This window comes from Thermobia domestica, chromosome 1 (genome assembly GCF_964235325.1).
Source record: "Thermobia domestica chromosome 1, izTheDome1.hap1.1, whole genome shotgun sequence".
NCBI lineage: Eukaryota > Metazoa > Arthropoda > Insecta > Zygentoma > Lepismatidae > Thermobia > Thermobia domestica.
The window spans coordinates 258,432,218-258,446,468 of NC_137454.1; the positions used below are offsets into that span (position 1 = coordinate 258,432,218).

The window sequence follows — 14,251 nt, forward strand, 5'->3', positions numbered from 1 at the left end:
CTAGACGATTCATCAGATGCGGAGGGAAAAAGCTGAGGAGTGTGATTTGTAGTGCCCTGTAAATTGACCTGTAGATAAACCTCAAACATGATATTTGTATAGACGTTTAGTGGAGTATATTAACGATAGACGGTTTACCTGTCAAAATTTCAAAAGTTTGAACTTTGTCTCAACAAAGATACAGTGTGTCCAAATTTCTATTTTCTTGAAATTTTCCGTTTTTGAAACATTGTAACTGGTAAAGGAAGCAGCTCTCAGTGCTCATTTTTTTGTTTCTCGTATAGTATATTTAGGTAGCTACACCCCCAAAATAATTAAGCCCAATATTACATTCCTTCTTGGGGTAACATGCCTTTGCTCTTTAGGTAAATTTGAACTACTTTGCAAGATTCATTAAATATGTACCGGACATAAAATAGCGTGTTCTTTCCTGACTTTTTTTTTTTTTTTTGTTTCTTTAACCCAGAATTCATGAGATAAGTTAACGCAGACCCTACCAATGCAAGAATCAGTGCGTGTTGACAAACAACAATGGATGGCATCATACTTAGGAAAACGATTTTTTTTAAAAAAATTAAAATTATTATTTTTGGACTCGGTAATCATGTAAGAATCCACAAATAAAATATCATTGATTATAAAATGGTCAGGCAACCCTCATTGGTTCACTTCATATGAATTGACCATATAGGCTACTATTTTAGGCAATCTGCAGAATAACAAAGTTACTCATTAGTTTTCCTCTCAGTTATTTTTCATTATCGTATGTATTTGTTACATACAAATTTGTTTTATTTTTATTATTTTATGTCCACGTAAAACAATAAAATAAATAAATAATATCTATTTCCATTGCTGACGAAACTGCTATACAAATATTATAAGTAGCGATGCAACATGAAATTTGTTTAGCAAATTGCTACATAAAAATGAAAATAATAAAAACATCTAATGTAGATATACAGAGTGGATCATTTATCTCGATACATCCTTGTAACTTTTAAACAAACAAAAAATGTTGAAATTTCGTAACATACAAATATCGACAGGGAGACAATGTTTGAAATATTCTACGATACCACTAGGTTAACAGTTATACCACAACCAACATCAAGTAATGTTTTTTAAGTAGTACCACGCTAGGGTATTACATATTTCAAATCTACATATTAAAGAAAAGCTTAGAATATTAAATTTGTTATTCATTGTTGCAAATTAAGGACGCTACAATATCACAAACATTCAAATTTTGGTGGCTTCTACAGCAGTAATAACACAAGTGAGACAGGCGGGGCAACGTACACCCAAAGTACTTTAGTGTCTAATAGTATGATCATGATATGACAGATTTCGATTGAATAGGAAGAATAATGAAAGGAATGGAAAATTTGACTTTTGCGAAAAGCCTTTGTTTCGAAAAGCTGCTTATATTAAATTCTTGTTGCGTAGGTGGTTTTAATACATGTGAAGATCAGATTGCCAATTACAGCAACTCAATATCTTAAGCCGTTCTGGAGATATGGTAAGCACTGGTAAAGTTTGCAAAACTGCTCAAAATTATGTAATTCCGAGAACTTGTAATTACACCCGCCAAAAACCATTGCTGGGATGTTATAGAAGCAAAAGAAAACAACAACAGTTTTAAAATGTTCCTACAAATACGCTATTTTAAGCAATATATCATTTTTTACGATTTTTTTCCTTTCTTCACAACGGTTTGAGGTATCAAATTGCTGTAAAGAACATTATGACCTTTATGTCTGTTGAAAACCATCTATGTAATTGGATGTCATATTTATCTAAACATTTTTTCGAAATTCTCAGTCTCTTTCTCACTTTGTTTCTACTTGTTCGAATGTCATATGATGCGCATAGTAGTCGATACTAAGATGTTTTAGATATGCATTGCCCCATCGTCTCATTTGCATTATTAGTGTTGCAGAATCCTGCAAAATTTGATTGTCTTTCGATGTAAGTGATACTGCAGCGTTCTTACTTTGCAGTACAATAATTATGCTATTGCAAATCAGTGGTTAATATATGGATTTGAAATATATGGCACCTGACGTAGTGCCATTAAAAAAAAATACAACTTTACGTTGGGTTGGCAGCACTGTTAATCTGGTTATATTGTAATATGTGCCAGACTCTCTCTCTCTCTCTCTCTCTCTCTATATATATATATATATATATATATATATATATATATATATATATATATATATATATATATATATATATATATATATATATATATATATATATAATATCAAAATAGTGGAATCATTTTACTAGAATGGTCCTTATAGTTATTAAAATAAGGAAACACTTTAATAAAATGCAACTTGCATGACCAATACAGCGCTGAATCACCATCGGCCTCTAGTACACCTTGCATTTGTCACGATATTGAGGCATATAAGTCACGAATCGTTTCTCAGATAATAACGGACCATTCTCCACGTAATGCAGCATTCAATTGCGTCAGCAATGATAGAGTAGGAAATTTGCTTCAGACGGATTGATATCAATAATGTTCAAATCTGGAGATTAACGAGGTCAGAGAAAATGTTAAGGTTTCTCATGATGTTTTTGATACCACATTTGAGAAAGCCTGGCTGTTACATTTCGAAAGCCTGTGTAGTTGTTAAGGAAAACATCTATCCCATAGGATGCACATGGTTATCTTTAAACAACTACATATTATTTGGCAGTAATTTGTCTTCCAAAAGTACTGATAGGACCAAGAGAAACCACGAAATTGCGACCCAAACCACTCAGAGCAGCCACTATGCTCAACCACAGTCAGTTTTGTCGCATTACTTCTATGACTCTTTGTAGCAATTCTCTTTTGTGTTCGTCAATCCCTCTCACGTAAAATTGGTTTCCGTCCACTATTTCTCTTTTCGATGATGTGCAGTCACTCTGTGCCGTCATCACCTTAAACACTGTTGTTATTCATACAGTTATCACTGACAATCTTGGATACACTTACTCCAACTAACCCTTCATGGCTCTTAGAGAGATCTATTCTGGATCACCAACCTATCTGCAATTGCACAAGCAAATCGACACTACACTGTCTCACGTATTATTCGCTACCGCTCAACATAAGGCTAACACAGCAAATCGCAGTGAACAAATGTTGAATGTTTCGAAACTTACAAAGATTACGTGTTCAGTATATATATATATATTAAGTATATACATTAAATATATATACATATATATATATATATATATATATATATATATATATATATATATATATATATATATATATATATATATATATATATATATATATATATATTCCTAGGAATATCTATGTTCAATTTCCACACAATTTACAACAATTAAAAATCTTAAAGTATAGCATTTTATACATATGTTCAGAGACTCTAGATGAATAGTTCATTTTTAGAAGTTTAATTAGAGGTAGGAAATGTCACTTGTGGACTTTATGTTGATACTGGGACAAAGTTACGTCCTGACTCAAACCAAATTTCAGCCTTTCGGCACAACAGGAATCCTGCATTTATTTATTTAGAATTATGGAAAAACAAATCCAGATGCTCAGAAAACGTAAACCATTTGATATTTTGCTAACTAAGATTTAACATTGAGCGTTGACTAGATTAAATTGTAAAATGTGAAATGTAGTATTCTAATATTGAGCAATACTAGCATATGCAATACTAACATATTGTTTCCTTTCAAGCGCCCTATCAGCCACGTCTTGATTGGCAGATGTGGCATGCTGCAACAGGAAGATATCAAGACTTCCCTTGGTTCGTAAGTTTTGTATATAGGCTTCTTGAAGGTCAACCAGAGGTTTTACAATTACTTGATAAATACCGGAATCCATTTTACAAGAATCCACCAAAATTTCTTCGGGCAGATTTATACCTTTACCGATATGCAAAATGGGAAAGATTGTAAGTATACATGCTTAACAAAAAATTTAACAACATACTTAGGATTTCCTTTATCGTACAAAATTGTGAATAGATTATAATTTCGTAACAAATTTGAGTTAGAATTTTGTTTTCAGAATTAAAGAATTGGACAGTTATGGACACAAAATTAAGAGAGAGTTATAGAACGTGAGCTTATTTACACATAGACGTGGAGTGGAATAAGTTTATATAACAAAGATTCACTAAATACTACAGAAACAATTATAATTTCAGAAATGTACAACATCTCTAATCCTGATAAATCAGTTATGGTGAAATATTCACTTGCAACAATCAAAGCCTTTATCTGCCCTTGTATTGAACCAAACAAACATTGCATGTGCTCTTAATGAATGCCTGTCATACTGCTTCCATGTAAGTTCAAAATACATCGACACTGTCTGCTGGAGGACTATGACGAACAAGATAACGACCAACCATATTCCACATATGTTTAATGGGCGACATATCATGCGTCCCTGTAGGTACGTACGCAAGAGTACTCATTGTTCCTCGAAGAAAGCTTGAGCATCCCGGTATACAAGTGGTCATAAGGGGGATACAAGAGGGCATTGTCGTCTGGAGTTGCCCGGAGAGAAGGTACTCGGCCACTAAAACTTCCTGATATAGCAGTCATTTCAATGTGTAATAATTGAGATCGCGTGTTGTGCCCCTTGGCGTCCCACATCATCTCAAGTGCCGTTCGACCGTTATGACGTTCTGACAAATACGCTGGCATATTGGGCTTACCAGAATAATGTCTAACTCCTACGAAGCCATAAGTGTACGACAAGTTGAAACGGGATTGGTCCGAAAATATACCAAGAGTGTCACTCAACACTCGCACATTGTAACTTGAGGCATCAATGAAAGCCAACGCAAAGGTTAAGTGCCACCGTTGAGCATTAGCAGACCCTTCGAACAAACTACGCAGACAAATCTACACCCGTTAACCCTCCAGCGTCGAGCTAGCACTATGGAAGGTGTTGTACGGTTGGTCAGGGTCATGTGGACAAGATGTCTGTCAACCTGTGATATAGTTATATTGTGCAGTCCATTACTCGATTGTTGTTTTGTACACTTTTTTTCTGTCCATTGCTTCCACATGATGACATGCTTTGTACACACTACGAGATCACAATTGCGTGCTAGGAAAAACCGTTTATCTGCCGTATGCAGATGCATGTTTATACTGGGTTTGACGTCGATGAGGATAATCACGTTTGCTCAAAACGTTTCCTATTTGCTTGTGCACGCTCCATAAACCGCCTTCTTGCAGCGCTACTCACACCGAACTGAGAGAGGTGTTGGGCCCATACATATATCATTCTGTTGATAACTCGTTCGTCTGTCGTACCTTGCCATGTAAGTCCTATGAATTTGGATACATTTCTGTTGTTCGTTCTTAATGTTGCAATTTTCACAGCGGTATATTCGCGTATATCCACTAGAGTTACTCGCCTGAAAATAGTGGGAACATATCATTATATACTGAAAAAAATACACTATAATCATTTTCGCTTGAATGTTTCATCAAATAAGAAGGGAAAGAAGTAGAGAAGAAAAAGTTAAAAAGAGAGAAAAAAACTGTAAAGGGCTCAGCTGAGCACCATGTTAGAATGTAGGGCCAAACTGAAAGTAGATGAAGTTTAGTGGAGGAAAACAAAAATAATTAAACTTGAGGATCAGTAATGGTGTAGAAGAGCAATGGAGTAATAAATGAAGAAAAATATTTGTTTACCAAATAATATGAAAATAAATTGACAAAATGGAGTAATGAAGAATGAAAACAGTGCAGAAGAAAGAATTAAATAACAATAATCAATAATGGGTTGAAATAATGTGTTTTCCTTAAAAGAAATTAAAAAAAAATTAAATTAGTTGTTCTATTATGATGCTGGTTTTTGTATTGCTACTTATAATGACGGTAGTTACAAATGAACAATAATGTAAAGGGTTAAAAGTGGATATTAATTTGTGTATGAATACTAATAAGACAAGTTGGAAAGCGTGTAGGTAATAAAGCAATCATTTGTAGATTATGAGAAATTGTACCAGTTTGTTAGAACCACACTCTAGAAATGGACAGTATGGTAATGTGTCTTACTCTACCTCCCAATTCAATGGTAGCTTCTGTAGATATCGTACTTACTTATGGTATCAACGCCCTTGAAAAATTACTGAATTCATGCACCGAACCTCAAAAACCCGGAGCACAACTCCTAACCAACTTTCCCACTTTGTTCTAACCATGAAAATATTACATTTAAAAATAACCAGTATCAAGAGTACTCCCATGGGTACTCGCAGTGGGTCATGGGCCTTCATGCGACAAGCTTTTACGATACGCATGCAACAACAAATATTACCGTATCCCCATTTTAATTTTTCGTTTGGCTTCAGTTGATAGGCAGGATCTTCTTAATATAGATCCACAGCCAACCAACACAGCAAGAATTTTTACAGCCACTATACAACAAGCACCTATTCAAATTCATTTAGTTCTTCTTCAACTACACAGTTACTTCATGGGTATAGTAGTTTAACGTCCACAATTATGTACCGGGGCTAAGGGATTTGATGATGATGGTAAGGAATGAAATTGTAGAATGGCGAAAGTGGGAGGAGACGGCAGAAGCCTGAGAAAATCCGCGCACATGGTGTCTGTCCACCGCAAATACGCTTGGTGCAATCTGGAATCGAATCAGGGACCCTCACACCAGAGATGAGTACCCTACTAATGAGCCAATGTGGCCCCACCTACATGGATGTGGATGGCAAACTTGAGAATAAACGCCTCAAGACCTAACTAAATACGGTACACGTCAAATGTACCAGCAATGTACAACACCTCCAGCTCATGAGTTCCCATCCTTATAGCATTAAACGTTCCCTACAGAACGCTTTAGCCATTTCGGGAACCTGTATTTCTTTCACCATATCGGAAACCCGTATCTGTTTCACAATTCCGTTCGTCAACAGGTACCTCATGTTCGTCTCTTAACAACACCCCAATCGGGATACCCCTTCTACCTTATTACTAAACAATTCAGATAAATAAAACGCCATTCTAAGTACCATCTTAGCCTCTATTCACTATGAAAAGTAATGAATCTTGCTTATTCCATGCTCACTATTTCATTTGAAATCGAAAAGACTTCCTGAACTCTCCCCTAAGGGTTTATTAAAGGTTCTTCAACTTCCGTACTCTTAATACAAGAAGCCCTTTGAACGACTTGTACCAGAAAAGTCCTAAAGCCCAAATGTAAAACATATTTTATGTTAGATATTAAGTTGACCTTCAAATACCTAATCAGGAATATAACTGTTTTGTACTATTTGGTAGTTACGACTAGTGTTGTAAAATTTCCGGAGATTTTGAACCTATTGGGATTTTTTTTTTTTGTTTCTTTCCGGAAAAATTGGGAAAATAACAAAAATCTTTGTATTAGGTTCAAGCCCATGTTGTGGTTTCCAAGGGAGGGGGGAAATATAAGTAAGGTTTCAAATATAGTTTCAAATTTTGCTATAACTAATGTAAAAATTCTATTGGGCTTTCAATATTCCCAAGTACAATTTCCTCTTGGGGGGCGAGTGCCCAACCTTGCCCCCCTGATGGGCACCCTTGATTAGGTTAATTTTACTAGTAATGGAACCGTTTTTTTTTTTCGAACGCGTGGAAAATGTAGTTGAAAAATTTCAATATTGTGAATATTAAAAAAAAAAGCATTCGAAAATAAAACTGTTGTAATTGTTATTGAAAATTAATAGTCTGCACTCATTTCCTTTATGTGCTTTTTAGTCGTTTATTCGTGGTTGTGCATATCTACCAACATTAAGCGTTTCTGTGTAACAAATAGGGCTCTTGAATAAAAGTGAGTTGTTAATGTGCTCTTTGATCTGGTGAAATTTTGTTAATTTTAACCAGATTACTTTTTAAAAAGGAGAGCAGTAGGCAAATTTCACTAATACTCATGCAATAAAACATATAATTACTATTATTTAATATTTAATATAAACTTTACGTACAAAATTTTGTATGTAAACAAATACCTGTTTTCTAGTGCAACAAATTATCTATATATATATATATATATATATATATATATATATATATATATATATATATATATATATATATATATATAAACGAAAGTGACTATATTTGCAACTTCTAAACAACTTCTAAATCACCAAACCGATCCCGATAAAATTTTCAACAACGGCCTGATGCCCGTTATGTGTTGTTACATAATCGCCAGGTAAGGATGCTGGCCAACAGTGATGTTCTGAATATTAAGTGTAGCGAATTTGTAGCCAATGCTCTAGAAAGACATCTGGAGTGTCGGTAGAGCACAACAGATGAAGCAGGGTGATTCACATGTGTGGAAACACGTAATGCAAAGAAGTTCAGAAATGCAAGCACACTCAGCAAACATGAGTTCAAAGCGTCGGAAATGTAAGGAATAACATCAAGAACATGAAAACCATTGCCAATTCACCAATAATATTCCCAGTGTGCGAATTAGATAATTTACATTGCGGGGGGGGGATAAAATTAGGCCAACAGGATGTAGAGTCTGAAGGTTCAGTAGTTCAAAATGAGACAATAATGCCTTACCCCCGTACACACACAAATATAATATGACATCTCTAATAAATAAAGGATTTATTAATTCAGTAAATCTACTGATAATAACTAGAGCTCTTCCTGGCTAAGCGGTTAGTGTTCTTTCCTTTGACGTGGAAGACCCGGGTTTGATTCCCGGCTGGAGCCCATGTGGTTAATCAGTAGATCCCGTCTCATGTAGCCTCGCTGCTAAAAGGGACGTAAAACAATAACTATGTATATATCATTTGACATGCACACATTACATCTAACCTTTCTGGACGTGTTCAAATATTGTACTCAGTCTCGTAGCTTTCTCAGGTTTATTTACTTATCGGTTCGAGTGTTAGCCATGATACCGAGCATACAAGCATACCGATATGTTAATTTGTCCGCTCATATTGAAATCTACACATAGCCTTGCGAAAGAAAAACTATTTCAGTATTATGAAAACCACTAAAATTATCAATTAAACCGGACATACTTTTCTCCTTTATCTTTTTTTCTTTGTATTTAAATACGTATTAGCCTATGATACGAGAAATGGATTGTTGCTGGTCCCGATTTCTGGCATCAAAGTCAAATCGAAGGCCAAATATTTAAAAACTCTCAATTTAAATTTCGAGCTTGCACTTCTATTTTCCGCTAATGCTGCGCTCTCCTTGTTTTTATTTATTTATTTATTTATTTTTCAAATATCGATTCCGTAACAGCTCAAGAAATTCAACACTTACAATTACTTTATTGTTAGTTTACAGCTGAGTTGATTTACTATGTGCTACGTTATCAAATGAAATATAAACACTACATTGAAGTTTTCCAGGCAGCATTATTGGCGTGGACAGCAAACTGTAAAACGAAAAGAAAAATGGAAAGTGAAGGGTTACCTTTAAACAATCCGCTCCAGTTGAAGTGCTGTTACAGACACGGACAATGAATGACACAGAGAATCAGTTGTATTAGCAAATGCTGAAACAAATCTTATGCGCTTACTCACTTTCACTAACGTGTCTGCTCACTACGAACGTATTCTCAGCATGTACGTTAACATATAGCCACGAGAGAATATACAGGGTGGACCAAAAGTAGGCATACACCCCTGCATTGATCAAGTATAAAATTCTAGCTTATGGGTTTATTTGCTTAAGCTCTTCTGAGCTTAAGAGTAAGTAAAAACACATTAAGAACAAATAATAAAGAAACTAAGTCTACCTGATGGATAACAACACGAAATGATATAAAATGCAATACGGTACTGTATGCTACTTTTGGGCCACCCTGTATCACTCAGACTTTGAGTACAATTTCAAAAGTTTATTTCCGTAGACTATAAAAGGTAGTGATATCCAGGCAATAATAGTCCACTTAAGTTATATTGAGTCCATTTGTTCTATTTATTGGATATTATGCAAACTTGCTAACTAAAATGAAACAAAACAAAAATTAAAACAAGATGATAATCGATACAAATGTAGAGGATGAATATGACACATTCCGCCTTTGCCAAGTATGATGGATGAAGTTATTTGTTTACTTCTTCTTTGCCAACCGCTAAGAGCCTTTATAAATCCCTATTGACTTTATGCCCAATGAGTACATTCAAATTAATGACCAACTGAAAGGAATTATACGGTTGCGAGTAACAGTTGTAGCCAGAATAATATAAAGCCTGTGACAAACATCTTGGCATTTCAGCTAAACGAATAAAACGCAAGCTCTGCGCGACGTTAACAAGTGGTAAAGGGGTGTGGCTATGGCTAAGCTGACAAACTACAGCACGACCAGGTGACAGAGAATAGGCATGGATGCGTAAAAATAGACGTGGCAATACCGCTGGTCTCTCATTTGCTATCAGCTTTATAGGGAACTTGGAGCGCCACCTTCAAATGCCAAGATGTTTGTCACGGCATTTAGTTTAACTAAACAACTGTGAAAACAGGCGAAAATTAGAAGTGACCAAAACTGAATAGTTTACATAGTTCATTCCGAAATACAACTAGCAGACTAACTTACAAGAAATGAATGACAAAAATCAGTGAAATTTGGCGTTATACTAAGCATGGTTTGGGGGAGAAGGCTAGCATCCCCGGTGGGGATACTTCAGTTGATTTCTTTGGGGGAAACAAAATGTGATTGAGGGAGGAAATCCCCCTCATCCCCCCGGTAATTCGCACCCTGTATATTCCCTCAAACCGATGCAATATGATGTGCATTGTTGCATACCAATAAGAATGCAACAACTGAGTCTAAATTAAAATTGTGCAAGGAGTCTCACAAAGAAACTGGGGAAACTAAAGGAATGTCACTAGTGGGATCGTATGATCGATATTGAAATTTGGCCAATGTGTATGTTGATATCGACATGCAGCTAATGGACAAATGTCAACATGTCCCACTACTGCTGGGACACCGTCCTACGTGCGAAAAATAGGAAAATAACGATGTATATTCTGCTATTACACTTGGTTCGTATTGTAGTGCAATGTAAAAAGAACACAATTGTATCCATGCCCCACCTCTGCTGGAACACTGTCCCACACACGAAACTTAGGAGAATAACAGTAATAAGTTCTAGAACATATGGGTCACATCCTGGTACAACGTAAATAGAACACAATTGAATTCATCATCCCCTTCGTCTGGAACATTGTCCCACACTCAAAACATTGGAAATAAGTCTCTAAATACTAATAGTAGACATGGTTCAAATTTTAATACAACTTGAAAGTAACAACATGTTAGCGCCCCACTTCTTCTGGGACAATATTACGCACTCAAAATGTAACAAAATAAAGCCGCAAATTCGTGCAGTGCACATTCCAACGAAGAATAAATTAAACAAATCGGCACAGGTCCCACCACCGCTGGAACAGTATCCGGAAGAAAAGAAAATGACCTGAAGAAAAGGAATACACGTAACAATTAATAATAAGCTTCAGGATCTGCACTACTTGTAGCTTGTACCACGCACTTAAAGACAGTATGTAGTGCGGAGAAAGCATCACAAACACTGTAATATCCAGAGACGTTGTTGGAAGTGTTCGCCATTGACGTCAATACAAAGATGACATCAGCAAAGCACAGCTTGTCTGGTAGGCGCAAATCCATGTGGCATATCACTAATGGTCCCAGCAGCGGCATTGATGAGAGCAACGATGTTCTCAGCACTTTCCACGGGGGTGTCATATACAAGTCGTTTTATTTCTCCCCATCAAAAGAAATCAACTGGTGTGAGGTCCGGTGACCGAGGTGGCCATGGACGAGGTCCACTTTTGCCAATCCAGTGATCGCCGAAAATGTTGTTAAATACGACCCTGGTTTCCCTGTCAAAATGTGCGGACTTACCGTCGTGCTGAAACCAGATACGTTGTCTATCTGCGAGCGGCACGTTTTCTAAAATTTCTCGTAACACTTCCTAAAGAAACACACAATAATTTCCACCATTCAAGGTAGTAGACGAAATGTTCGGGCCTATCAAGTAGTTACCTACTATGCCACACCACACATTCACTGCGAACCTGTGTTGATGATGGCGCACAAGTATTGCGTGGGGATTGTCTATACCCCAGACATGACTGTTGTGACTATTGAAGATGCCATCTCTAGTAAACATGGACTCATCCGTCCACAACATTATTGTTGGAAAATCTGAAATGGCAAGCGTTTGTTGCACACACCATTGACAAAAATCCATTCTCTGGGGAAAGTCCGTAGGTAGTATGTACTGCACCTTGTGCAATTTGTATGGGTACAAACCCTCTTCCTGAAGAACGCGGAACATAGTATGATGGTTTTGTTTCGGCTGGCAATAGCACGTGTGCTAGTGCCAGGATCGTCCCACACCGCACTCAACACACCTCCTCTTCAAATTACACAGTGCCCACAGTGCGAAGTCTTCCACAGTCCCAATTACGAGGTAATAGCGAGCAAGTTTCACGCAGTCGAACATCAAGTCGTGCAAAGAGTGTATGTGCTGGTAGCTACCTATTTGGAAAGCGTTCCTGATACATACGCCGTGCTTGAGGGCTGTTTCGGTGTGCCTCCCGATAGACGAGATGCATATCGGCAAGCTCGTGAGTAGAGTATTCCCCCATTATCCTATTCCTGAGCTGATGAACACGGGGTTGGAAATTTACGTCCCAGTGACAGATGACGACTATTTTGATTCGCACTCACGTAATGTCACATAGATGTTCACGCACAAATTCAAAAGAACACTGGAATACGCACTGAAGGTAGAATACTCCTTGGCCAATTCAAAGACACACACACAGACTGAACTCAGAACAGCAAAACGAAGGACGTACAAGACGATCAACTGTCGACTAAAAACAGTTGAAAGGTGTATTCAACAAGCAGACATAGGTACACTTCCTACACCTCTAGAGGCGCTTTCTGTATTACATAGCTGAAATCGTTATCAACCTACTCTGATTACATAGCGTCATTTTTAGATGTAGTTCTTCAAACATCCTATTATGATTATTATGAGATTATTATTATTATTATTATTATTATTATTATTATTATTATTATTATTATTATTATTATTATTTGCCTTTGTGGTCATTCCTTTCATGGTAGCAATTTCACACCAAGCTGTCATTGAGTTGTACTGGCCCATCAGAAAGGATGGCTTTTATTCCTTCACTTGTTTGTGGAATGACTTCCCTCGGCAATCACAACAGATGGTGCTGAAGCTGATATCGAGTTCTGGACGGAAGAAAGTATTCTACTCGAAGATTTCTGGACAAAGTAAAGCTGGTGGTTTACCATTGCCTTCCACGGGATGGTCATGACATTCTACAGTTTAACATAGGATCCAAACCACTTGTGTCCCCATCCCGGACCACTTGATTACAAGCAAGAAATATCCCTGGAAATGCCTGGAAGATCTATGCCTAGAAACGTTACCTGTCATCGTGCGTTTTACTCCACTTTCTTCGTTTGCGTTTGTTAGGGCGTTTAGCGTCTCTTTCAGCGACAGGGCCAGGCAGAGACGGAGCCTACAGTTGAAAGTGAAATCCGAACCACTACTCAGGTCTTGAATCTGAGGCCGTGGGCTTCCAGCAGGATTTGAAACTACGACCACGCGCGCGAAAGCGAGCGCTCTGGCCCTGAGGCTATGAGGGAGCCTCACTTTCTTTGTATTCATTCCTTTGAGGAGTACCCACTTTCTTTGGCAAGCGTTGTACAGTCTCCCGACATGTTTGTGTGTTTCATTTTGTTATTCCTACTGCACAGTTGTAAACAATCAGCGCTTTAAGACGTTTCTTGTTTCTCATGTCAAATTATTTTCCATTTGTATGATGTTCTAGCAGTAGTGTTATATGTGCCAAATTGATTCATTTTCCTCTTTGTCCTGGCATGTGCACTGTGTTCAAGATACGAATTTCTGGTGGTACTTTTCTATATTTCGGGTATGCCATATGTCCCCGAAGACGTGGGACATGATACAAGTTTGTTACTTTCACGTTCTATCAGATTTTGAACCATGGATTAAGAGCTTTCTTTTCATATGTATCGAGTGTGCGACAATGTTTGAGACAAAGAGGAACATTGATACAATCGCGTTCTAGTTACGTTCTACCAGAAAGTACACCAGGTGTAATAGCAGAATATACAACGTTATTTTCCTATTTTTCGTACGTAGGACGGCGTCCCAGCAGTAGTGGAACATGT

General features: G+C 37.0%; 2 protein-coding genes across 4 annotated transcripts in view; one reads left to right on the forward strand and one right to left on the reverse strand.

Moving 5' to 3' along the window:
* LOC145660561 (lipase maturation factor 2-like) overlaps positions 1–14,251 on the forward strand; it is a 181,334-nt gene that overhangs the window by 159,754 nt on the left and 7,329 nt on the right. For all 3 annotated transcript variants that reach the window (XM_081725786.1, XM_081725791.1, XM_081725801.1), the window contains one exon: positions 3,722–3,938. In XM_081725786.1, the coding sequence (XP_081581912.1) occupies positions 3,722–3,938 (217 nt within the window). The remainder of the gene's footprint in view (positions 1–3,721; positions 3,939–14,251) is intronic.
* Positions 1–14,251, reverse strand: part of LOC145660576 (zinc finger and BTB domain-containing protein 8A-like) — a 135,215-nt gene that overhangs the window by 1,304 nt on the left and 119,660 nt on the right. The gene's annotated exons all lie outside the window — the stretch shown is intronic.